This window comes from Neodiprion virginianus, chromosome 2, assembly GCF_021901495.1.
Source record: "Neodiprion virginianus isolate iyNeoVirg1 chromosome 2, iyNeoVirg1.1, whole genome shotgun sequence".
Lineage (NCBI taxonomy): Eukaryota > Metazoa > Arthropoda > Insecta > Hymenoptera > Diprionidae > Neodiprion > Neodiprion virginianus.
The window spans coordinates 12715221-12740727 of NC_060878.1; the positions used below are offsets into that span (position 1 = coordinate 12715221).

The 25507-nt window shown below is 36.7% G+C and overlaps 4 protein-coding genes across 6 annotated transcripts; 2 read left to right on the forward strand and 2 right to left on the reverse strand.

Moving 5' to 3' along the window:
• Window positions 1–550: 550 nt before the first annotated feature.
• LOC124297596 (conserved oligomeric Golgi complex subunit 4) lies at window positions 551–5096 on the reverse strand. The gene is made up of 11 exons (XM_046748800.1): window positions 4771–5096; window positions 4555–4702; window positions 4268–4465; window positions 3335–3709; window positions 3051–3259; window positions 2722–2917; window positions 2336–2583; window positions 1760–1982; window positions 1331–1597; window positions 1059–1244; window positions 551–889 (listed from the first exon to the last, which is right to left on the reverse strand). Exons 2-11 carry the CDS (start codon window positions 4615–4617, stop codon window positions 632–634), a joined length of 2223 nt encoding a protein of 740 aa, XP_046604756.1. The 5' UTR covers window positions 4618–4702; window positions 4771–5096; the 3' UTR covers window positions 551–631.
• A 101-nt stretch (window positions 5097–5197) lies between these two features.
• On the forward strand, window positions 5198–10878 carry LOC124297601 (solute carrier family 66 member 2). Of its 2 annotated transcripts, none has more exons than XM_046748809.1 (7): window positions 5198–5739; window positions 5818–5954; window positions 6182–6365; window positions 7198–7306; window positions 8479–8601; window positions 8716–8923; window positions 9007–10878. In XM_046748809.1, exons 1-7 carry the CDS (start codon window positions 5537–5539, stop codon window positions 9267–9269), a joined length of 1227 nt encoding a protein of 408 aa, XP_046604765.1. In that variant the 5' UTR covers window positions 5198–5536; the 3' UTR covers window positions 9270–10878. The 2 variants fall into 2 exon arrangements, with proteins under 2 accessions (XP_046604765.1, XP_046604764.1); XM_046748808.1 differs by having other exon boundaries at window positions 5200–5739; window positions 6149–6365.
• Window positions 10879–11000: 122 nt separating this feature from the next.
• LOC124297597 (lysine--tRNA ligase) lies at window positions 11001–16064 on the forward strand. Of its 2 annotated transcripts, none has more exons than XM_046748802.1 (8): window positions 11001–11191; window positions 11738–11876; window positions 13180–13626; window positions 13704–13949; window positions 14198–14620; window positions 15249–15442; window positions 15605–15767; window positions 15840–16064. In XM_046748802.1, exons 1-8 carry the CDS (start codon window positions 11154–11156, stop codon window positions 15924–15926), a joined length of 1737 nt encoding a protein of 578 aa, XP_046604758.1. In that variant the 5' UTR covers window positions 11001–11153; the 3' UTR covers window positions 15927–16064. The 2 variants fall into 2 exon arrangements, with proteins under 2 accessions (XP_046604758.1, XP_046604757.1); XM_046748801.1 differs by lacking the exon at window positions 11001–11191 and adding an exon at window positions 11309–11620.
• LOC124297603 (deubiquitinase OTUD6B) lies at window positions 15864–21575 on the reverse strand. Its single transcript, XM_046748814.1, has 4 exons — window positions 21285–21575; window positions 17694–18078; window positions 17218–17437; window positions 15864–16478 (listed from the first exon to the last, which is right to left on the reverse strand). The coding sequence occupies exons 1-4, from the start codon at window positions 21352–21354 to the stop codon at window positions 16290–16292; spliced, it is 864 nt and encodes a 287-aa protein (XP_046604770.1). The 5' UTR covers window positions 21355–21575; the 3' UTR covers window positions 15864–16289.
• Window positions 21576–25507: the final 3932 nt, after the last annotated feature.

The window sequence follows — 25507 nt, forward strand, 5'->3', positions numbered from 1 at the left end:
GTATCTCCGATATGCAGGATTATCCGGAAATGACCATTTGCCGCATAAATCATCGTAAGATATCTCTATTCCAATATTAGGAGCCGAGGAAATTTTTCTAGCCAAAAATTGTTCATCCATCGAACAAATTAAAGGCTGCGATGCAAAATTTCTTTTTACACATTCAGCAGATCCTTTCTCTTGCAGCAAGATATTGCAGTCATATGCTGTCGGATTCACAGTATCTTTCTCTTTTACAATTTCACCTGAATCAGACATTGCGCAATTATCCTGATCCCGAATTAAATTTAAATTCAGAGGTTGGCATTCACGATTGTTTATGTTGTGTATCTTAACATGAAGACATGTCGTTTATATTTTGTTTTATGCAATTGAAAGCGATACGCGACCTTTCAAAGCATTTGCAAAGACTAACAGTGATTAAAAACTGATCGAATGTAGATTATATTTCATAAACTCTGTGCGCATTTAATCGAAATACGGTTTCGTTAAACACTAAAGTTTAGGTGAAACAAGCCGATTTCTCGAGAGGGTTAAAAATCAAAAAGCATTTCTAAATCATAACGTTGTATTGTCATTGTTGTTACACAATTCATGTTCTCGTAAACATGCAAGTAGCTGTAATATCGAATTACAATTTCAATCTCTTGATATCTTCAGGTCTTAAGTCTGTTCTCAGAGACGCGATGCGTCTGACCTCAGCAGGTGTTAATCGCCAGGCGACAGCATCAGCGCCACAGTAGTCAGCGAGTTCCTCAACCTTTTCGACGCTGAGAACGGTTGCGATTTGAGTCAATCTTGCAAACTTGTCACGCACAGACCAAGAAGTTGCTGCGGCTAAGTAGCCTGCCAGAGCTCGTATTTCCTTGTCAAGTACAAGTCCGCCTGCCTGGGCAACGAGAAAACCAAAAATAGTAATTACTCGTAGGCAGATGGAAAGAAAACCCATCAACACAGCCACAATTCGTCGTAATTGCCTGTTTTCATTGAAACCAGAGCTATTTGTGCTATTGTGAGTAGCTGTGCAGATGGTGAATAAGCCTGTTGGAAATATGTACCCTGTTGAAAGTTGATTTCAGAACGACTTTCTCGAAACGGGCGGTAACTTCTGCTGTGAGAATACCGATCAGTGCGTCATAGTTTGAAGGTGTGAGTCCGCCTTTAAACACCTGCAGCAACCCTTCCAAGTTCATCACGAGAGTCTGAACGAACGGTTCCTCGGTTTCATATCCCAGTAATTCATCCTGTAATGGAGTACTTCAATTTCATTTTTTGATCAGAGGCCATTTATTCGATCGTTTTTTACTCGCGGATATTTTTGCAACTCTACCTCGTTTATGTGATGATTTAATGACAAAAATGAATCCACCCAAGGCGTTACTCTAGGTTTGACAGCGCTTGCACGTAACTGTTCTAACCCATAGTCGACAACCGCACGCAAAGTTGACGTCACGCCTCGTAATCCAGCCAAACAGCTGTCAAATTTACCCCTCTCTTTTTCTCGCATATTGGGAAATGCCGTTGCAATCTCTTCCCCAAGGCTCTTTGTCAATGTTTCGACGTGTTCGATGCTGACGTCCGTATTGTTCAGGTACGCCTGAAATGAGTGTAAATTTGAAAACTTTGTAATGAATCTGTGTTTTGACGCATATTAACGTGTTTTTAAAAACTTATGATAGCGACATGACCAAACGGACGCAGTCGACAGTCCAAAATCACATCTACTGAAAAGTTTTGAACCCTAAGAAGTAAATACTACCAAAAACATGAGCCGTGCAAGTTCTGTGTCCGATGCTTGTAAACGACCATGCTGTATGCTCGTCTGGAGAGCGTTGTAAGCTTGAGCCAAGTCTAAGTATCCTGCGGGATATCCTTGGCGCAGTCTGCTTCTTAGTTGGCTTGCAAATTCCCCTTCGAGAATGCCACAGGCCATATTAACAACGGCGCAAACACCATCAACGCTCCAGCTTGAGATAGCACGTCTGAAAAATATCTGATAGTCTGAAACCTTGCATCAATTAAGGGGATATGGACAGGTGACTGAAAAAGTGAGTGAATTTTGGGAAATCAAATTACCATTGCTAAACATGTCACCAAGCAAAATTGGTTGCTGGTATCATTAACAGCAATGCTTCTTATTAATTAATGCTAATAAAATGATCACGTGAATGAAGCTCGAGTCTCGTACTTTTGAAGAAAACAAATTCTAATCTATTCGTACAGCTGGATGTAGAGATACAAATTCCCAAAATCAAACCACTTTTTCAGCTATCTACTTATATATACACCCTCAATGAATAAACCAGGGAGTTACGCGTTCAAACTACAAACACACCTTACACATTTCCGTACTATGAAGAAAACGTCATCGAGCATACTCGATGTTTGTTGATCTTGGTCCAGTGTGTCCATTCCAACCGCTTTGTTTACACTTTCCTCCAAAAAATATCTCTCCAATGCCAGATAAGCACCTAGCAGCTCCTGCATCGCATGAGCTAGCTCACTTTTACCAATGTACAATTCAAATTCCTGAAGTTGATCTTTTCGCTGATCAATGTTCGCTACACCTATCTCCAAGTCGTTCTGTTAATGCAAAAAGTCAAAGCTTTATAGCATACATTGGCATTATATATCATTTTGGGTACAAGTTCGTGGTTTTGAGGACCCATCACATGTTATTTGACATGTTACTCAACAATCATGAAATACAGTTGGACTCACGCTTATTCTTCTTCGTAGAAATCTGATGTATAGTTCGGCACGAGAATGCATTATTGTTATTTCCCCAAGGAGTAAGTCAAGATCCTTTGGATCAATTTTGTCTGCACTCTGTTTGCGAAGCAGTTCATTTATTGCATGTACTTTTTTCGAAACATTTCGATGTACCATAAATTCTCTGACGATTTTTTTTATTTGCCTACAAATGAAGGCAACAGAATTAATCCTCAAACGGAAGATAGTTGAATACAAAAATCCCTCAATTATAAAATCGAATTTGTGAATGAAACTGTGCAACAATGTGACTAAACATTGAGACGAGTTTATTTTACCTATCACATTCTTTTTGCAAAATAACGACTGTTGGTAGCAACTTTCCAGGGCCGTAAAAAGTTTCTATAATTGGTTGATGAATTTCAATGACTCGTGCGATTCCTTCAAACAAGAGGGTCATTGTGTCCGCGTAAATGACTGATGCTCGTTTGTCTGTCTGTTTAGCGTCGAGTGCAGCTTTCAAATTTTTTTGTGCAGTTTCTTGGAGCTTGAATGAAAAATTAGATAAGATAAAAAATGTATAGATCATACAAACATTCATTTTATTTTGACAAACAGTTACCTTGGTGCACAAATACTGGCAAAATTTGCTGAGGCCTTCGTTGTGCATTCCCAATAGAGGGAATATTTTGAAAAACCGTTCGACAGACGCCAAGTCTTCGTCTTTTACCGCCTCGTCAAACTTGTGAGTTATGACTGTTCTGAGCTGGTGCGCAGCCTGCTGAAGTGTAACTAGTGAACTTGAAATGCTTGTGTGATCTCCAGAAACGTCTTGAGCTGTTCGCTCCAGGAGTTGCCTATCCATGGATAAATAACGATGCACATGGGCAGCACCTTGTTCATAATCCTCATTCCGTAATGCTGTAGCAACACCTTGACTGCACAGCTGTAAATCGAGAACATCGTGCACTCGATTCTGGCACTCGGATACTCTGCTCTATGAACAAAAAATTATAATAATATTTAAAACTGTAGAAATACTAAGTAAGATTTAAGCATCTGAAAGAACTATGGAAGCGGAAAGGGTAAAAAAGTGAAAGATCGAGGGAAGGGAAAAACGTATAAGAGAAGTTTTGGGCTCACTGAATGCTTATGACATTCTTTGCTAAAGAGAGCAGTCTTATGAGCTCTGAAATTCAATTCAAAATTGTATTCACTTAAACTAATGAAATAATCCAATCTATGAATTTCTTTATTGCTGATTTTTAAACTGAATATCTTTAATGGTTTCAATTTTTTCAATTATGAGGAAATTCTGAGAAAATAATTTTGGCGAGGGTATGTAAGATTAATTTAACAAATATTACTAAGGCAAAAATAGTAACAATTGCAAAAGGTTTCAGCCGATGATACTGAGTAATTGAATGAATAAGTAAATATATAAATGAATGATCGAATAGATGAGTTACAGCTGAGTAGATAATGTTTAAATAAAACAGTAAATCTTAAAAGAATGAACAAATGAGACGCATATAAAATTATGTGTATATCATACACGTGCTAAATCCAGTCGTCTAACTTTGGCGCTAACATTTTCAGCAAGCCTGTTGGTAAACGTGATCATTTCTCCCAGTTTGTCAGCTTCGGAATGGATTATAGTAAGATTAGGAAGAACTTTACTGATATTCTGCAATTTCGCTTCGACATGGCAATATCTGGACAAAATAAGATCCAATTCATTGTTTACAGCGACCTGAAAAATAATGAAATCGAACATTTATCATTGACTTTCCAATGCATCATACAGTGTGAAAGGTTTAGGAATATTGATTTAACTTGTACCTCCGTGTCAGATAATTTCGCGCATATCTGTTGCAAATTTTCTTCAGTCACTGTCTGATCCATTTCTTTATATTTACATTTACTTCTCCATTAATGCTGATACATGGCTGATACCCTCAACCACACGTCGATCAGGGAACGTTTTTACCTAAATATATATATATATATATATATATGCGTGCCACGGTGTAAGCTGGTTTGTATACATATACTTACGTGTGATTCATTATTTTCTATGTCACTTCACATTCTGTACACCCTAGTACACGGAATTGGTCGTATTCCTAGGGTGAAATTATATCATTGATTGTCTGCACTGACAAAAATTTTGGGTGCGTCTCTCCTTCTCCTGAAAATTGTAAACTGCAAACTATATCTCACTTTCAGGAAATTTTTAATGTTATGCTTCATTATTGGTAAACTTTCTCTGACTCGTAAAGAATTGTTCAAACCACTGCGTACTACCAAGGAGGACGGGATTCCTAGAGAATCTAATCCAGTTTTTACCACTACACCCTAGCACTATACTAAATTCCTTCAGAGTGAGATAGAGGCCTGTCAACGATGCAGAGCGCAAAAAAGACACAAAACTGGTTTCAGTGCTGCCAATTCATTATAGGTGTATAGATACAGTTTTGCAATCTCATGTATTGTGTACGTCACATATACGCATTTATATGCCATCTACACACATGCTACACACCATTTAACAACCAAATTCATCCAGATTGTTTGTTTACAAGAAATATGAATCACCAAACCCTATCATATAGTATATAAATTGAAAGATTACATAGTTTACTATTGATATATGAATTTCACATGAAGTATCTTTGAAAGTTAGGCCTATTCATCTTTACAATAATTTATCATCATGATGTTCCTATAAGGAATAAAATTTCCTATTATCAACATAACCTCAAGAAGATTGATAATTTCTCGAACGTTCAGAATCACCAGTATTTCACAGCGTTCAGTAAAAATGGGTGACATTTTTGAAGGCTATGAAGAATTAAGCATCACAAAGCTGGCTAGCTACGTTGCTTCTGGAGCGATGATATTTGGCGGTGTTGTGCCATACATTCCTCAGTATCGAGAGATTAAACGTAAAGAGGATTCTGAAGGGTTTTCACTCTATGTATGTCTCGCATTGCTTATTGCCAATACTTTACGCATCTTATTCTGGTTAGTATCTGTCGCTAAGACTTGATACCAAAATACTCGTATTATTCATTTTACTTCTTTCGTTCTTTACATTGTCAGGTTTGGAAAGCATTTCGAAACTCCTCTTTTACTTCAAAGCATACTAATGAATATAACCATGTTAGTCATGATAAAACTATGCATTAGCGTAAAGAACAAAAACCAGATCATCAAAGCAAAGGAGAGAGTCTTCACAGGTATGTGTAAATCGAAAATAAATGAATATATTTACACATTTGCAATTATTGTATTCATATATGTACAATTTTTGTGCTATTGAAGGATTGATTGAAATTCTTACACATCTTTATATCGATATACATATTTACTTACACAATCTAAACAAAGCATAGTTATAGGTAACTCACTTAAAAACAGATAATTTGAATAGATTTGGACATTAAATTCTTTTGGCAATGGACAGACTTTCAATCCTACCTGGATTTTATACTGCTATTTGGAGCAGTGGGTGCTGTGATCACGTATCTTTTTGTGGATGTGTTAATATTTGTTGAGATGGTTGGACTGCTCGCAGTTCTAACAGAAGCAATGCTTGGTGTTCCTCAATTGCTTCACAACTTCCGTAATCAGTCAACGGATGGAATGAGGTGAGGCTTTGTATAATTGATTCTTTCTTATAAACAAGCAACACATACAAAACAAACTGTAGGCTTTCTTCGATATTTTCTGTTTGTCCTTGAAATAATGATGCAAAACAATTGCGTATTCATCTCCATATGTTTGAGTATTTGACATGTTTTATTTTATATGCTGGAAGTATGTATATTAGGGTTTTCCGAAATTTTTTTTTTCTCCTACCTCAAAACTTGTTATATTTAGCAAATTGAAAATTGTTGTAAGTGGCTATTACTTGAGGCCAATTTCAAAATGCTTGTCTTGGAATTTGAAGCTTTCCTGTTTAAGTAACATGGGAAAGATGTTATTTCTTTTTTCTGATGTCACCACCGAACTTGACTACGTTTGAAATTTGTAATTTGAATTTTTACGGTAAAGTGAATAACTTATCTAGTACAGACATGTAAAAACGAAATTAAACAAAAATCCTTTTAGATTTAAAACTTTTGAACCGTTTGAGCTGCTGATTTCGCTCAATGGACTCTTTCGCAGAGAATTTAATTTGCTATAAAACGCTCCCAGGATCAATTCTGTACAATTAAATGTGCCTCAGTGGTAACAATTTAAAAGAAAACAACTCCTTCTCTGTGTAATTTAAATGAGAACCTTTGAATTTCGAGAACAACCTTTTAAAATTGAATTTAAGAGATATTCTCCAGTGAGTTGTTTTTTTTTCTTTTTACTGTGTACAAACCGTTTTTGTTTGAGGTCAAAAATAAAATATTGCTTCCAAACGATATACCCGTAAAAAGTTACATCGTTGGTGTCTTTCTGTTTTATCTAACGCATTGATTATGTTCCCAGTATTACAATGGTGGCCATGTGGACCATGGGCGACACGTTCAAAACATGCTACTTCATTGCGCGCGAAGCTCCTATGCAATTTGGAATATGTGGAGCTCTTCAAGTGATGGTAGACCTTTCCATTCTTAGTCAAGTGTATTTGTATAGAGATTCAACGATTTCCAGTAAGACACAAACACGTTCTGATTAAATATCAGTAATACGTTTGCAATTTGTAAATAACAACAAACTACAAGAATAATTTTTTACATCTACCTTTGTAAATAATATATATTATAATATTATAATTTTATTATATATTTTACGTTAAGATCGCATTAGTACAATTGTATATTTCCAATTTATTGTAAATATTATCGATACATAATCACATAATCATTCATGTAATCGGTTCATCTTTTACTATGTAAATACTTATGTATATCTGATTAACATGCAATTAAGAATTCCAACATGGCGCCGAGACTGGCAAACAGCTAACCGTTTTAAATTAATTCAAGAAATTACAAGGCATAAAAAACGTCGTGCAAACTGTTGAACTTTCATTTTAAGACATTGAGTCGATGTGAATTAAACTATGCAGTAAAAAATACTTTTATTGTTAGGTAGATTCGAGCGGAAAAAATGAATACTGCATGCGACACCCAGCGCCATCTTCAGATTAGAAAAATTAAGGGGACAGCTTTCTAGCCTCGTGTGTACTTTATTTTCCACAGTTTACGACAGTTGCCTAAGCAACCAGAAGCGGCAACATGCCGGTGGTTGATATATTTTCCGAGTGTGTGCAATATAAATATAAATCAAATTTACGCTCTCGCGGAACGCTCGTTGTTCTACTTGTTACATTGTCAATACTATTAATTCCAATTATTGTAATTCATTTGACAGGAGGCGAGTTTCCAACTTTAAGCAATACTTGTGTGCAGTTGTAAATTGAATTCCATTAATTGTTTACCCAACTTTGTCTATCGAATTCCAGGCTTTTCGGTCCGGAATTACGCGTACACAGAAAAACCGAATATAATATTTAAACGTAAATATTTATTGATAGCCGAGAGTAACGACGACGTCGGCCCAATTATTTGTTCTACTTTTCGTAGTTACAAGGGTAACAGCATTACGGACAGTTGTACAATCACAAAGGTGGCACATTATTATTAATAAATTATTAATACATTAATCATTATTTTAAGTTGATACAGGTGTGATCTTCCAGTATTGTAAATATGAACAGTGTCAATATTGTTTCATTTATTCAATATTGTTATTTTGAACGTTCAGGTAAAGGAATTTGACTACAATAACGATGGGCTAAACGATGCTTTGAAATTCGAATTGTGTTTCTTTGCAAAAATCCCGATAAATTCCGTCAGGCTTTTACTATTCTTCAACTACGAGTTGAGGGTTTGTTTACTTACCATTAAATTTATTTAGATATACATAATTATCACATGAATGATGTAAAAATAATCTGACAGTGACAAAATGAAATTACATTTTATTACTTATGAATTTTAGGAGAGAAATAAACTGGCAATGGAAACAATGGCTGCTCTTCAATACACAATACCTACAAATGTTCAGAGAATCTCGATCGTTGGTGATTTACGATTGGATCAGAAAATTCTATTGCACAATCAGGGCATCCATGATATTTACAATTATTCTACAGATATAAATGATTTTACACTGTTCGAATTGCTCACAGAAAATGCAAGAAGGAAATGTAAGTTGAACTGATCATTGGATTGTAATTTGAAATTTACAGAAAATTATTATTAATATTTGAATATTGTGTCTGAATTCAAGTCGCGATTCAAATTGCAAATGACAAATTGACGTGGGAGAGAGGATTTTCCGTCGAAAAAGAAACTGTCGTACAAACGGAAATATTTTATTCCGAGGAAATGATTCACTATCGGCCTGGACTATGGGAAGAATTGAAGTGGGCATGGATTCAATACTTCGCAATTTTTTTCCTCTTTGCTTCCGTAGGAAAATATATAATTAAGATTATATTCGTTAAGGGGTATGTTCGTAGTTATGTTATTCCACCATGGAAAGAGAAGTGAATGTGAGATTAATAAACAATGTGACAACATGTACGTAAAATTAGATACCTGTATAAATCAATGATTACGAATGTTGTACATGCATACTGATCTAATGTTGCGTGGTAAAATGTTCTGATAAACATCGATAATTACGTACTATATACTATACTTGAATTACAAGATATGGCGTGGATCATGTAAGAGAAAATTTTGCAACTGTTGGTTCCACGATATTCTAGTTATCGTTTTGGAAAGCCGGAAGCCTTTTTTCCAACTAGTAAAACATGTTCCTCAAAATCAATTCTGAGATTAAAAATATTTTTTTTGATTATTGTGCAAAGTTTTAGATGGTTTAAGAATTGTTAGAATGAAGACATGCAGACATATCGACGTAGTTTCGCTAGAATAAACGGTTGCGGGTAGTCAGAAATCGCTAACATTATAACTTTTCGAAAGTTACTGCAGAAAAACGGACAAATTTCATTGCATTTTTGCTGCTTTTGATCCTGCGATATTCTGGTTGCCTTATGTATTTGAATTTGTGTGGGTACATTTCGTAGAAAAAGATTCATGCAAATCGAGACAAAAATTCTGAGACAAAATATTTTTCGTCCCCAAAAACCGCAGCGACATTCAATCCTTTGAATTTTCATAAATAAACCTGGCTGATTTTGAAAGATTCATTCAGATGCTGTATAGACGTCATTTCGAGAGAAATAATGATTGCACGTAATCGACTTACAATTAGTCTAAAGTCGTGTTTGGTGACTAAAGGTCGTTGGATATCGCGCCATCGTAATTTCTCGAAATCGCCGTGCTCTATCGACTCGTGGCAGCACTGGTGTCTGATTTTCGCGGATGAGCAGACGCGCACGCGAATTTGTACCAGTCGTCAGAACGACTCGCTTCGGAAACGTGTTCACGATAAGGCCTAAGACCAATACACATCTAACGTAAACAGTTCTTGTCATAGAGATCGAGAGAACGGCAACGGCTCAAGATTCTCCGATCCTTTGACAGTGAACTTCTGACCGAGGGGACGACGACGGCTCAAGATCGCCCGGTACAGAACACGAAAATAACGCAAAAACCAACGTATCATATACGCGAGATTGCAATGGTGTGAGTCAAACGGGCTACGTACATTTCATTAAGCCGATCTGATATCGTGTAATGATAGGATGTACACATAACGATAATACATGTAAAATAAGACGTTATAATGTCATGGGTTTTTATGCCTCAGGCTTTTCCCATATGAGCTAATAAATGATATTACGATTTGACAGCTCAATCATTCTGAGTTATTATTCAAAGTCATAATAGACCTAGAACTCCCATCCCAGATCATTGAAACCAATACGAAAATCCGAAGTAACTTCGAATTGAAGAAGCTTCGACCATGCAAGTCGTTTGCCAAGGATTGATGTGCAATTAGTGGTGTAAACAAACCCAAGACGGAGAAATAGCTAAGATATACCTATGATATCAGATAATCGCTTGTTCGACAAAAAGCTACTGCCTCAAAAGTAAAAAAATTAGCATTTGCATGAATGTCAAAAATTTTCATTTATGAAATGGAATACAAAAACTCGAAATTTAAACATTGAGGGAGAGCGACGAATCATATAAACCGTGATCCCGCTAATGCGAGCAACACTGAACTAGACTATTTGAAACAGTACTGTGGAAGTCAAACTGGATTGTCACCTATCCGCGACTTGATTACAAATGTGTATGCCAGTGTTATTAGTTGATAGTTTTGTATTGGAAAAATGTAAAGACTAGAAAGTGGTGAAAAATTCGAAGAAATTGACGAAAATCACAAAAGTGACAGACCTCCTCCAAAGTACAAGGCTGCCAACGTAGTAACACAAGACCCTTTCTCAAAACGTTACCAGCATGGCCGATACTACCGACGGTGAAAAAGTTTCAAAAAAGTGAGTAATTTTGTAAGTTTTTTGTCAACAATTCTGCCAGAATGATTTTCATTTCCCAGAAAACGCGCGACCATATAATCACTACTCAGTTTAGTCACGGGACTCTTGATAATAACCTGAAATAAACGCGTGCCGTCCGTCGCTCTAGGCTCCCACGTTGTCAATCACGATCTCCTTTGTCTTGACATGTTAATCTTGTATTAATTATCAGACTGTACCGTCTTCGATCTCGTACATGAACGTAATTATATTGACAGTTTGAATGGTGTCAAATTGTGTCTAGGTTAGGAACTTCCATGGTATATTCATCATGCTTCGTATCCTAACCAACAAATGCTCTCGCAATATTGGCTCTTCTCTCACAGAACTTTCCTTGTTAAGCTTAGATTCAGTATTTCGACGAATATCCATCCAACAACCTCTTTCGAGGTGGGTAATTGAAATTGAACTTTAGGTCTCATTTCCCACTTAAAAACAAATCAAAATTCATGGGGCCGAACATAACATAACCTAAATTAACCTCACAATCATTTCTGTCCACCTCAGCGAGCTGAAAAGACGTCTAAAGGCCGAACAGAAGGCTAAAGAAAAAGCTGAAAAAGAGACGGCAGCAGCTGAAGTCAAAGCGGCATCCGTTAAGGATAAGAAACCATCCCTAAAGGAAGAGGAGGAAATTAGCCCAAATGTAAGTTAATTACGAAGTTTTCACTTTCAACTGATTGTCATTTTTTTTAAAACTACTTGTCATGTGTTCGTTAATCGATCAAGATCTTTGACTCAAATTATAAATACCCATAATTATTTTAAAATTTTTTACAAAATATTGTTTAGCCTAAATATAATGTTTGTGTAACTGTTGAACCTAGTAACTTGGGGTTTCAGAAAGGTTCATAGACCTTTATAGGTATGGATATATAATGTCGTAACGTTCCCTTAAAAATGTAACTGAAAAAGATTTATATGGCATAATTTCTACAGGTATTCAAAACATTGTTTTTGCATGCATTTATAGAGATTGTATATCAAGTACTGTGTGAGTTGCAATTATTTTATTCTTTAGATTTAACCCAGTAAAATCATGATAATAAATTCTAATATATTAAGGGCAATATTATATAAATATAATAATACTGACCAATTAATTATATCACATTGATGTTCTAAACATTTCTTTTCGAAAACACTACACTGAAAACATTTTCTTGAAAATATTTGTACGATTTTTGTAACCTCCCTTGTGTGGTCTGGGTACAAAGAATTTCTAAGATCCAAGGTCATAACGTGACGCCACATTTACCTACCTTTAAAAAAAAACTATTCAATTGGTGCTAAAATTTTGCATAATTCGTACGTCTTTTGTTTTACATTACAAAATATATCATCGATGAACTAAGAACAATTCAGAAGTTGTAATCTGCCTTCTGTTTTTTCCAAACTTCCATCTGAATATGCACACAAATTTTTAGATTTGTATATTGACTTTTATGAGAGGTAATCCACTATTAACATTTGCATATTCAATAAATGAGCAATTACACATGAAAAAAATCATCATGTTAGTGGGTATGGGTAAAACTTCCGATTTCTCAAAGTTTAAATATAATGAAATTTGTTTCCAGAAGTAAGTAAGTAAAAGTGTGCCCCTGATGCAACAGTGCATTTTCAGAAAAAAATTGTATTTCCAATTCTAATTTTGCTCACATCATTTCTATTGTATAGTAGTGATGTTTCATTCATGTTCACAATATTTGGTGCAAATAACATTGCTTTATATTTGAAAAATCGTCACTTTTCTTTATTTAACTTTTAATTCAGAGGGTGGGGTCCATTTGTCTTCAACATTACTTAGTTCAACCTTTCAACAACTTGATGTGGTTTTAAGTGAGTTATCTTTTCCGTTATATGCTTTAGAATCGGTTTTTAGTCAGTCTTTTAAGACCATTTCTCCGCAGTTTCTGATAGTCTTGTTTCTTTATTTTTTCTACTAGGAATATTTCAAGTTGCGAACACAGGCAGTTAGCCAGCTTAAGGCAGCTGGGCAGCATCCTTATCCGCATAAGTTCCATGTTTCGACGTCCTTGGAAATATTCATAGAGAGCTTTAGTCACATTAAGGAAGGTGAGGTCCTAGAGAATGAAACTCACAGCATTGCGGGTCGTGTTCACGCTATTCGTGAGTCGGGGGCAAAGCTGATCTTCTATGATCTGCGAGGCGAGGGTGTAAAAATCCAGGTGATGGCCAATGCGAGGCACTACGAGAATGAGGAGAAATTCTTCTCCGATACAGCTAAGATAAGGAGGGGCGACATAATCGGAATCGTCGGTAATCCGGGAAAAACAAAAAAGGGAGAGTTCTCGATCATGCCGAGAAGCATAACTCTGCTCAGTCCGTGTTTGCATATGCTGCCCCATCTCCACTTCGGCCTTAAAGACAAGGTAGATAATTTTACTAACTGTTTTACAATAGTTTCTATTGTTATCCTCAAGATTTTAAACGAAATTTTACCTACCAGGAAACGAGATTCCGTCAACGATATCTAGATCTTATTTTGAACAATAAGGTCAGGCAGGTCTTTCACGTTCGCGCAAAAATAATCGCCTATGTACGCCGATTCCTTGATAACATTGGATTCCTAGAAGTTGAAACACCCATGATGAACATGATAGCAGGCGGTGCAACTGCTAAACCATTCATTACACATCACAACGATCTCAACATGGATCTCTTCATGCGAGTCGCTCCTGAACTTTACCACAAAGTATGTACAACCCAGATGTTCTATCTCTCGAAAACGAATACATACTCAATTCGCAGGAGAAATGATTTGTATTTATCGAACTTCACAGAAAGTTACATGTAGCCATTTTTCTGGGAGAAATCAACTGATATTTTTATCATGTTCCCCAACACTCCAATTCATTGTTTTAGTTTATTATTGTAAAAACAAAACCTAACTAACTTCTTTTCAGTGTAATATGCAGTAAAAAAAATATCGTTTTCACCCAGATGCTCGTTGTTGGGGGAATAGATCGAGTTTACGAGATAGGAAGACAGTTTAGAAATGAGGGAATAGACATGACTCACAACCCAGAGTTCACGACGTGTGAATTTTACATGGCATATGCGGACTACAACGATCTGATGACAATAACCGAAAACATGTTGTCTGGCATGGTGAAGAGCATTCACGGGACGTATAAGTTAGTTTTTCACCCTGACGGCCCAGATACCGAAGGAGTGGAAATCGACTTCACACCTCCTTTCAAGCGGATCCCAATGCTCAAAACACTTGAAACAATGTTGAACGTCAAGCTGCCCGAACCCGATAAATTGAACACGCCTGAAGCTGCAAAATTTCTCAGCGATTTGTGCGAAAAACACAATGTTGAGTGTCCTCCACCGCGGACTACTGCCAGGCTTCTAGACAAGGTGAGTTTAGGTGTTTGAAACACGGCATTGACTTTCCCAAAAACTTGGAATCTCCTTGGAATTTCACAACAAATTGTATTGTTTTCATTTTGGTTCCCGAGACCCTTGAAATGGTAAAAGTTCGGAATATACTTCTTAAATTTTTTTTATTTCTTACATAAAACACTAACCGTCAGCTGCATAAATATTATGTTATTAGCCAACCTTAGTAGCATCGCGCTAACGTACAAAACTATAGAAGGGGGGGGACTTTGGTTCAAATTCCCAGTGTTTCGAAGAGGGTTTGAGTAGCAACTTGCAAAAATTGTAATGCGAGTTACATTATTCGGGCTATGAATCGGCAAAGTGAAGTTTCAACTCGGTCCGCCTACACTTGGGCAAACTTTTTTTCTGCAATTTTTCATGCTCTCTATGAGAATGTAGGTGTTTCTATTGAACAAATTAAGGTGGCTGCAGAAGCATAGTGATGATTACTGACCACTTCCTTTCATACCCCACACAAACTATAGCTTCTGGGGACAATGATTATTACTATTATTATTATTATCATTATTATAACATTTAATACAAATCTAATCACTCATCAGAATAAAATCACTTTCTTTCATGTCCGAATAACCCTTTACAGCTTGTTGGTGAGTTCATAGAGGAAACGTGTGTTGATCCAACATTTATTTTGGACCACCCCCAAATCATGTCACCATTGGCAAAGTGGCACAGATCAGCAAAAGGACTAACCGAGAGGTTCGAGCTTTTCGTTATGAAAAAAGAAGTCTGCAATGCTTATACAGAGTTGAACGATCCGCTTGTTCAGAGAGAAAGGTAATATCCGGAACTTTCTCTACGGTCTTCTAATTCATCGTGTCATTTTTAATCTACAAAACCTTGAAATTAACCCAAATCTTTTAAATCGAATCCCTATTCCAGAAAATATAAAATACACCTACTTCTGAAAGTTTAGTACTATCTGTAAATTGTTCTCAGATTTGAGCAACAGGCAAGCGACAAAGCAGCAGGAGATGACGAGGCGCAGTTAGTTGATGAAAACTTCTGCACTGCTTTGGAATACGGCTTACCCCCAACGGCTGGATGGGGACTCGGAATTGACAGACTCACAATGTTCCTCACAGACTCTAATAACATCAAGGTACCGTATTCTCTGAGTTACCCATACTTGAAAAGACTGAGTAAGTTTAATAACAACCTGTTTCTTCTACAGGAGGTATTATTTTTCCCTGCTATGAAACCAGACGACCCAAACAAACACCGAGAGACGAATCAGGAAGCTGAAAACAAAACTGATTAACATCTAGGGTCGATATAAAGAATAGTGACTTTATCTAAAATCGAGTGTTACCGGTGACTATTTACGAGCATCATCTCAATTTTAAATCATCATTCTTTTGATTGCAAATAAAGAATCAACTCGTATTATTGGGATAAATATTTTCTTTTAATCGATTGAATCCATTTATGAAACAGAATACACCAGTGAGAGTTAAGTCATAACAACGAAAACTGATTCAATTTCAGATTCCGAATGCTTGAATAAATGATGTTAAATGATCCATCATTAGTTTGTTCACAAATTTTTTTTTCATTCGTCACTGCGCGAAAAATTTCATGGCAATTGTGATGAATGATTGAGGAAATTAACTCGATACGTCGATCAACTTTCTTCGTTTATCGCAAATTTCGTTACGGAATTATAGTGAGCACCGAGTCCGTACATGTGCCGGTGATAAGTCAAGGTGACCTTTTTTCCTTCGTCCTTATATTCCTCGCCTATAACATACGGGGCTCCAGTTGCTTGTATGACTTCAATCGGACACTTCAGAACTTGGGAGAGAACTTGTAGCTGTTAAAATGAAGCATTAAAGCCATCAGTATCGCTTTTATGAGCAAATTATTCAGCATATCTATAAGTGTGTTTCATTTAAAAGCAAAATTTTGTCCCACCTTTACCTGAAAAATTTATAGCACATAATAAAACAAATATTTCCCGGAAGGATATATCTTAAATCCTATTTTAAAATGTCTTCTCGGAATTCGAAGTTATCTCATTTAAACTTCGTCGGAAAAATATAATTTTTTAAAAACTTGTCGTTTAAAATCAGTCACACTTATACTGACTTGATCCTAGATTTTGTAGAGAATTAAATTCCTTACAAAATTGTAATTTCCACCAACGACGTTTCAAGCTAAATTTTTTCATAATATGCAATTTTGTGGTTTATAATTTTTGACCCATAAGGACTACCAATTTTTCTCAAGGGACACATTTAGAAAATTTCAATTATCACAAAATGCTTCCAGGATCGTGTTTGTATCACCAAATGAATATAAGTAGTAACAACTTAAGAAATGACACCGTCTCTATGTTATTTAAATAGGCAAACTTTCAATTCAATAAGTGGTCTTTCGAAATTGGATTCAAAATGTTCTTTCACAAGGATTATTGTTTGCTATAGACAAGCCTTACAACTAGACGAAAAAAAAGTTGCTTTCAAATAAAACTGTAATTTCTACTCAAAAGTTAGAAAAAAATTTACTGAACATTCAAATATGACTAAATTTATTCCAGTACTATTTAATACCTCAACAGCACCGCCCCATGCAGTTGTCCCTGCAACATCGTCACAATACTTTGTGTATTGTTCAGGAGATAAAGTTTCTTCTGATTCAGCATTGTGTAAAAATGGTACAAAGTCGTTCATATTGGCTTTGAGGTACTCCGAAGTTTTCACCCTAAGAGTCTTGAAGCCTAATGGGATATCTCCTATTTCTCTTAGCTGATGAGAAACCGCGTTGTACAAACTGAAAGTGAAGTTTATGACCATTCTAATGATGATTGTAGCTTGACACAAGTTCAAGTAATCTCATTAAAAAAACTTATCAGAATTTTGGAGTATAAAATAAAAAATAAAATAATATGGAATATAGAATAAAAAATAATTCGTTGCACAATTTCAACTGCTGTCCAAGAACGTGGTACTTCAGATCAATGAACAGGAAAAAGCGTCCATAATTCTTTTTTTTTCGACATAGGAACAATCCATGAGTAAGAATTTACCAATGGCCATCGCTGGGAATTTCATGAATACGGAGGTGACGTTCTTGGAGTATTTTTATTATGGCTTGTGTCTCGACGTTTCTTTTCCCATTAACATTTTCCGCCTCCTGCTCAATGATCCTCTGATATCTTTCCTTTTCTGCATTGCTTTTCTTGTCTCTTCGCTTCTGCGCTTTTGATATACGTTGTTGCGTCTGTTCTGGCTGGTTATCATCGGCTGAGACATGTTCGTTCTCAACTGGGGCTTCTTTCAATTTTGAGTTTATTATCTCTTGCTCCTGCTTTTTATCCAAATCGATCTCCAGCTGTGCTATTTCCTCAGTTATTTCTTTTTTCCGTTTTTTATCACCCTTGCAGATAGATTTTTTCAAATTCTGGATTTGAGCTGGGCAAAACCGAATAAGAATAATAATAGTCATAGTAATATTAAGAATAGTTATCTAAATTAGAAACAACTTGTGTGATTTGTTACATCTTTTGCCTCATCTTAAATTTTTTTATATTGATTGATGGTTCATTACAGTAAATTTATCATTAATCATAAATATTGTAAACCTTTATAAATAATGAACAGTAATCTTAAGGGGGTATTTTAGTCTTAAACAAAGATTTTTGACCTGTTTTTAGGAATTTTTTATGCCGAACTGATAAATATTTTGCCACATATTTTTTATAGTTATTTACTGATATTTAGAGGTACTCTGTAAATATTTTCATTTAAAAATTATGTTGATTACGGCCGCTACTCCGTAACGCGTGGAAAGAGATAAAAAAAAACGGTACCGCGTGCTCTGCTTTTCTGAAACTGAAAAATCAAAAAGGGTAGCAATTAGTGAGTGTAACTATGGTTGGGACTAAAGAATACGAACGGAAATTGAAATTTATTGAATGCCGGTCTCATAAAAATGAAGTTTTAATTTCAGATATTTTTTTTGTCTTTTAATAACAATAATTGTTCTGAATATAAATGAAGGTAATTAAAATAAATTATTTAATAAAATTTAAAATCATCAAAATAAATAATTTTTCTTGGATTTGTGGTTAATGAATTTTTTCAAAATTTTAAATAATGTAGTGAAATAATTTATAATTAATATATTTTTGTGTTTTCTTTAATTCATTCGATAGGTTGAAATGTTAATTGGATTGCGATGAAAATTCTTACTTGAAAAATAAAAATGGTTGCAAAAATTGTAAATTTTTATAGGAATTTTTTATTTTCTACATCAATTGAATTTTAAGATACGAACCATTAATCGGCAATTCCTGAGCCATAAAGGGTTTCTTCTTGTTTCTGCATGTCATGGCATTTCTCAGTTCTGCATTTCTTGTCTGAGAGTAATCTGACTTTTTTTTTTTTTTGCTAATAACACCTGTCTCTCAAATCAGCGAACCTGTTATTAGTCTCGTAATCAGCATACACTTTTGTTCGCTGACCAATAGCTATTCCCATGACAGAAAAAATATGTAGAGTACTGCTGGACTCTTTGTTAAAAATGGAAACTCCTAGGTAGGTGACAATTTCGATCGTGGCAAGTCCACAATATATGTCCTTTGGGCAAAAATCCAAATCAGTGAGTTCAGAGATACTTTACTATTTTGGATGTTCGCTCCCAAGCATCTTTCCAGTAAATTATCTGTCAGGTTGTCGTTAATCGATCCAACCACTTCTAGAACTTTGTTGTTCAAAGGTGGCCTATGCATAATCTTATCAAGGATTTGTTCAGCCTCTTCATTACGTAATATGTGGTACATTCGTCCATTATTTAATACCCATGTTGGCTTACTTAGCATTGCAATCTTGTATTCATTCACTTCGACACGTGTCCCATACACTCTTCTTGATAAGGGTTTCATCGCCATATGGTTTGTCATCTGAAATGCCTCTGAAGGGCTTGCTGTCACTACCTCTGATATACGTTGTGTATTTGATACCATTCTTCTACATTGATCTTAGAAATATCATCTTCATTTGACTGGTGTGCCTGAGACTTATAAATCAGTTGTCTTTATGTTCCTCAGACCACTCATTATATGCATGCTATTCGTTAAATTTTTTTGCATTCCACAGGTTACACCCTTGACAATAATTTGATTTGACAATTGCATCAAACACTTTTTTTTTATTGGATTTTCCAATGAGTGTAGAGGTTCCAAATGAAGAACTATAACCTTGTTTCTCCTAGGTTTCATCTTCATTGACAATGAATTCTCTGTCTGGATTTTAAGCTTCAGAATTTGATATTCTCTCTTCTTCGATTACACTTTTTAGGGCATTATTGAAAACAGCTCTGGATGCGGTATGTAAATTTTTGAGACAGGTGTAGTATATGTTGATGAAAGTAGATGTTGTAGAAAGTGCTTGTCCCAAGTTCATATGCCACAAAATAAATTTACACCTTGGTCAATTCATAATAACTACAATGTAGTGACGATTCAACGATTTACCTCGTATAATTTGACAATAAATCGACATGAATTGATATGTTGTGGAGGGCAATCACAGTTAACTGTAATTTTGAAAGCTAATCCACAGCCATGGGTTTGGTCAAAGTACAATTTTTTTTTTAAATATATTTTATACAAATAGGAACTGCCAGCAATTGGCTAAAAATAAAATCTGAAAAAGTACAGTATGCAAGATGCGTGCATCCTTAGTTTTTGTGATTTCTTCAACTTTACGGCTAATGCACTAGTGGAATTTGTTCATTGTTCCGTGCTACATCAATTTCGTGAAATTTCCTCTTCTTGGCTGGATCTGCGTAAAGGGCCTGATATTTTGTACTGCCCTGACAATTCTGTAGTGACTACACTCTGCCTGACAAGACAGAAATCAGCACAACAAACTGTCATTACCATGTGTCTGCTTAACTCGAAAGTAGAGAAAAATATAAACTTACTATAGATCTTATGCAGATTATGTAGGTATGTATGTGAATGTTGATTTAGGTTTTTGCTTCTATATCTGACCGTGTTTTCAAACCTTCCAAGATCCGAAAATTTGCAACAATCTCGAAAAACTCTATGGCGAAATATATACCTATACGCCACTTACAATAGACTTCCTGCAGAGAAGGAGCACACAGTTGCTTCCATGCTATGCAGTCGAGTTGTAAGAATTGTTATAGCATCACCAATTTTGAGAATTTCAAAAAAATTATTTGACCATTTATTCTTCAGAGCTTATACAGTAACGCAGATACTACGCTCATTGACAGGCAGCGAGCAAAATAGGTTCTCTATGTAAATCAAGCAAACGTTAGGTAAAAGAAATAATAGCAGAAAAGTATATTTGATGAAATTGGTATAATCATATATGCTCCCATATTGAAATCCTTATAGAGAACGATTGTTTTTACAATGACAAAAATTGGCCAGTGGTTTGACTGAAGCAACCGACATGTAGACAAATGAATAACTCCGTATGCAGCATACAGATATTAACGGTATCACCTGTGCCAGGAGTTTTAAGGGTTAAGAAAACAATTTCGTTGAAAAACGGTGAAAAGTTTTAGACTAGAATACCCCCTTAGATGAGGTAAAGCGGTAAAGCATGTGATTCATGTATTCCAAGATATATTTACATCATACCTTGGAGTTCTTTTCGTTCTTTTTTATGTTTCAGAGACAATGCTTCTCCATTTATCACTTCGTCAGCCATTGTAATCTATAGGAAAATCTTGAAAAATGTTGAGTCCAAATTTCTCAGCCTTCACTAATCGGAATTTACCTCACTCACGACCAAAGTTGAAAACACAGATGATGCATGTCGAAGAATTTGGAGTGAGCTGTAGTATTCTAATACCACGAAGTGGTAATACTGCCATGAGTTCGGCAGCACTCTGAAGCATATCCTTCTGCAGGTAGCGACCCATGCCGTCAACTTCGAGAAAACTGTGTCCGTCGTGATGAGAAGGCGAGATATATATCGCTGGGTTACCCTGCATACTCCATCTCTCTCACTCTGCGTTTGATCGTCTGAAAGAAAATATATCGGCCAACTAGGTTGTAGAGAGAGGAGGACTGGTTGTGCGTGGCATGTATGCTCTATCTCACTCCTCCTCCGTACTTTTTTACCGCCTCTAGTAGTATGTACTCTAGCACGCGCTTCTACAGGATTCTAGGGATATTCGGGATTTGTGGGTAATTCACTTTGTGGACAGGCAACATGCCAGAAAAAATTGTTCCCCATCCGGCGCGGTACCATCGAGCTTATAGGTAGACATGACGTTAGCATCCCAAGGCTAGATTTTCACTCGCAGCAAAATTCTGTGGCAATATTTAGCGTTGTTTTTTTCTTCAGTTTTGGAGCCGAAAATTTTTCGTCTCAGACTCGATTTCCCTTTCCTGACTAATGGACCACCAGAAACTCAGAAAACGCAGCGAAAACAGCGTAGGATCGACTGGAGAGAAATGTGGAGCAAAATTCTTCGTTTTTCGGCTGTAACTTTTGATGCGTTGATCGCAGCGTATTGGGACTGCGCCCAATCGATTTCTCTCGCAAAATTACGTCGGAATAGTGCACGGAGGAATTTATTCCGGCACTTTTCAAAATTACGAATATTTTCGCCAAAAATGCAAAGGGGTTAGCCTTACATTTTCTTCATTTTTGGAGCCGAGAATTTGTGGTCGCAGATTCGATTTAAATGACCCTTTCCTGACTAATTGGACCCCTGGAAACTCAGAAAACGCAGCGAAACGAGCGTGGGATCAACAGGAGAGAAATTACGAAGGAAAAAGCACCAGCTGAAATATGTCGAAAACACAGGTCTCGTTTTTTGGCTGTAACTTTTGATCCGTTTATCGCAGCGTATTAGGACTGCGCCCAATCGATTTCTCTCGCAAAATTACGTCGGAATAGTGGATGGAAGAATTTATTCCGGCACTTTTCAAAATTACGAATATTTCGCCAAAAATGCAAAGGGGTTAGCCTTACATTTTCTTCATTTTTGGAGCCGAGAATTTGTGGTCGCAGATTCGATTCAAATGACTCTTTCCTGACTAATTGGACCCCTAGGAACTCAGAAAACGCAGCGAAAAGAGCGTGGGATCAACAGGAGAGAAATTACGAAGGAAAAAGCACCAGCTGAAATATGTCGAAAACACAGGTCTCGTTTTTTGGCTGTAACTTTTGATCCGTTTATCGCAGCGTATTGGGACTGCGCCCAATCGATTTCTCTCGCAAAATTACGTCGGAATAGTGGATGGAAGAATTTATTCCGGCACTTTTCAAAATTACGAATATTTTCGCCAAAAATGCAAAGGGGTTAGCCTTACATTTTCTTCATTTTTGGAGCCGAGAATTTGTGGTCGCAGATTCGATTCAAATGACTCTTTCCTGACTAATTGGACCCCTAGGAACTCAGAAAACGCAGCGAAAAGAGCGTGGGATCAACAGGAGAGAAATTACGAAGGAAAAAGCACCAGCTGAAATATGTCGAAAACACAGGTCTCGTTTTTTGGCTGTAACTTTTGATCCGTTTATCGCAGCGTATTGGGACTGCGCCCAATCGATTTCTCTCGCAAAATTACGTCGGAATAGTGGATGGAAGAATTTATTCCGGCACTTTTCAAAATTACGAATATTTTCGCCAAAAATGCAAAGGGGTTAGCCTTACATTTTCTTCATTTTTGGAGCCGAGAATTTGTGGTCGCAGATTCGATTTAAATGACCCTTTCCTGACTAATTGGACCCCTAGGAACTCAGAAAACGCAGCGAAACGAGCGTGGGATCAACAGCAGAGAAATTACGAAGGGAAAAGCACCAGCTGAAATATGTCGAAAACACAGGTCTCGTTTTGTGGCTGTAACTTTTGATGCGTTGATCGCAGCGTATTGGGACTGCGCCCAATCGATTTCTCTCGCAAAATTACGTCGGAATAGTGCACGGAGGAATTTATTACGGCACTTTTCAAAATTACGAAAATTTTCGCCAAAAATGCAAAGGGGTTAGCCTTACATTTTCTTCATTTTTGGAGCCAAGAATTTGTGGTCGCAGATTCGTTTTAAATGACCCTTTCCTGACTAATTGGACCCCTAGGAAGTCAGAAAACGCAGCGCAACGAGCGTGGGATCAACAGGAGAGAAATTACGAAGGAAAAAGCACCAGCTAAAATATGTCGAAAACACAGGTTTCGTTTTTTGGCTGTAACTTTTCATCCGTTTATCGCAGCGTATTGGGACTGCGCCCAATCGATTTCTCTCGCAAAATTACGTCGGAATAGTGGATGGAAGAATTTATTCCGGCACTTTTCAAAATTACGAATATTTTCGCCAAAAATGCAAAGGGGTTAGCCTTACATTTTCTTCATTTTTGGAGCCGAGAATTTGTGGTCGCAGATTCGATTTAAATGACCCTTTCCTGACTAATTGGACCCCTAGGAACTCAGAAAACGCAGCGAAACGAGCGTGGGATCAACAGCAGAGAAATTACGAAGGAAAAAGCACCAGCTGAAATATGTTGAAAACACAGGTTTCGTTTTTTGGCTGTAACTTTTCATCCGTTTATCGCAGCATATTGGGACTGTGCCCAATCGATTTCTCTCGCAAAATTACGTCGGAATGGTAAATGGAAGAATTTATTCCGGCACTTTTCAAAATTACGAATATTTCGCCAAAAATGCAAAGGGGTTAGCCTTACATTTTCTTCATTTTTGGAGCCGAGAATTTGTGGTCGCAGATTCGATTCAAATGACTCTTTCCTGACTAATTGGACCCCTAGGAACTCAGAAAACGCAGCGAAAAGAGCGTGGGATCAACAGGAGAGAAATTACGAAGGAAAAAGCACCAGCTGAAATATGTCGAAAACACAGGTCTCGTTTTTTGGCTGTAACTTTTGATCCGTTTATCGCAGCGTATTGGGACTGCGCCCAATCGATTTCTCTCGCAAAATTACGTCGGAATAGTGGATGGAAGAATTTATTCCGGCACTTTTCAAAATTACGAATATTTTCGCCAAAAATGCAAAGGGGTTACATTTTCTTCATTTTTGGAGCCGAGAATTTGTGGTCGCAGATTCGATTCAAATGACTCTTTCCTGACTAATTGGACCCCTAGGAACTCAGAAAACGCAGCGAAAAGAGCGTGGGATCAACAGGAGAGAAATTACGAAGGAAAAAGCACCAGCTGAAATATGTCGAAAACACAGGTCTCGTTTTTTGGCTGTAACTTTTGATCCGTTTATCGCAGCGTATTGGGACTGCGCCCAATCGATTTCTCTCGCAAAATTACGTCGGAATAGTGGATGGAAGAATTTATTCCGGCACTTTTCAAAATTACGAATATTTTCGCCAAAAATGCAAAGGGGTTAGCCTTACATTTTCTTCATTTTTGGAGCCGAGAATTTGTGGTCGCAGATTCGATTTAAATGACCCTTTCCTGACTAATTGGACCCCTAGGAACTCAGAAAACGCAGCGAAACGAGCGTGGGATCAACAGCAGAGAAATTACGAAGGGAAAAGCACCAGCTGAAATATGTCGAAAACACAGGTCTCGTTTTGTGGCTGTAACTTTTGATGCGTTGATCGCAGCGTATTGGGACTGCGCCCAATCGATTTTTCTCGCAAAATTACGTCGGAATAGTGCACGGAGGAATTTATTACGGCACTTTTCAAAATTACGAAAATTTTCGCCAAAAATGCAAAGGGGTTAGCCTTACATTTTCTTCATTTTTGGAGCCAAGAATTTGTGGTCGCAGATTCGTTTTAAATGACCCTTTCCTGACTAATTGGACCCCTAGGAAGTCAGAAAACGCAGCGCAACGAGCGTGGGATCAACAGGAGAGAAATTACGAAGGAAAAAGCACCAGCTAAAAT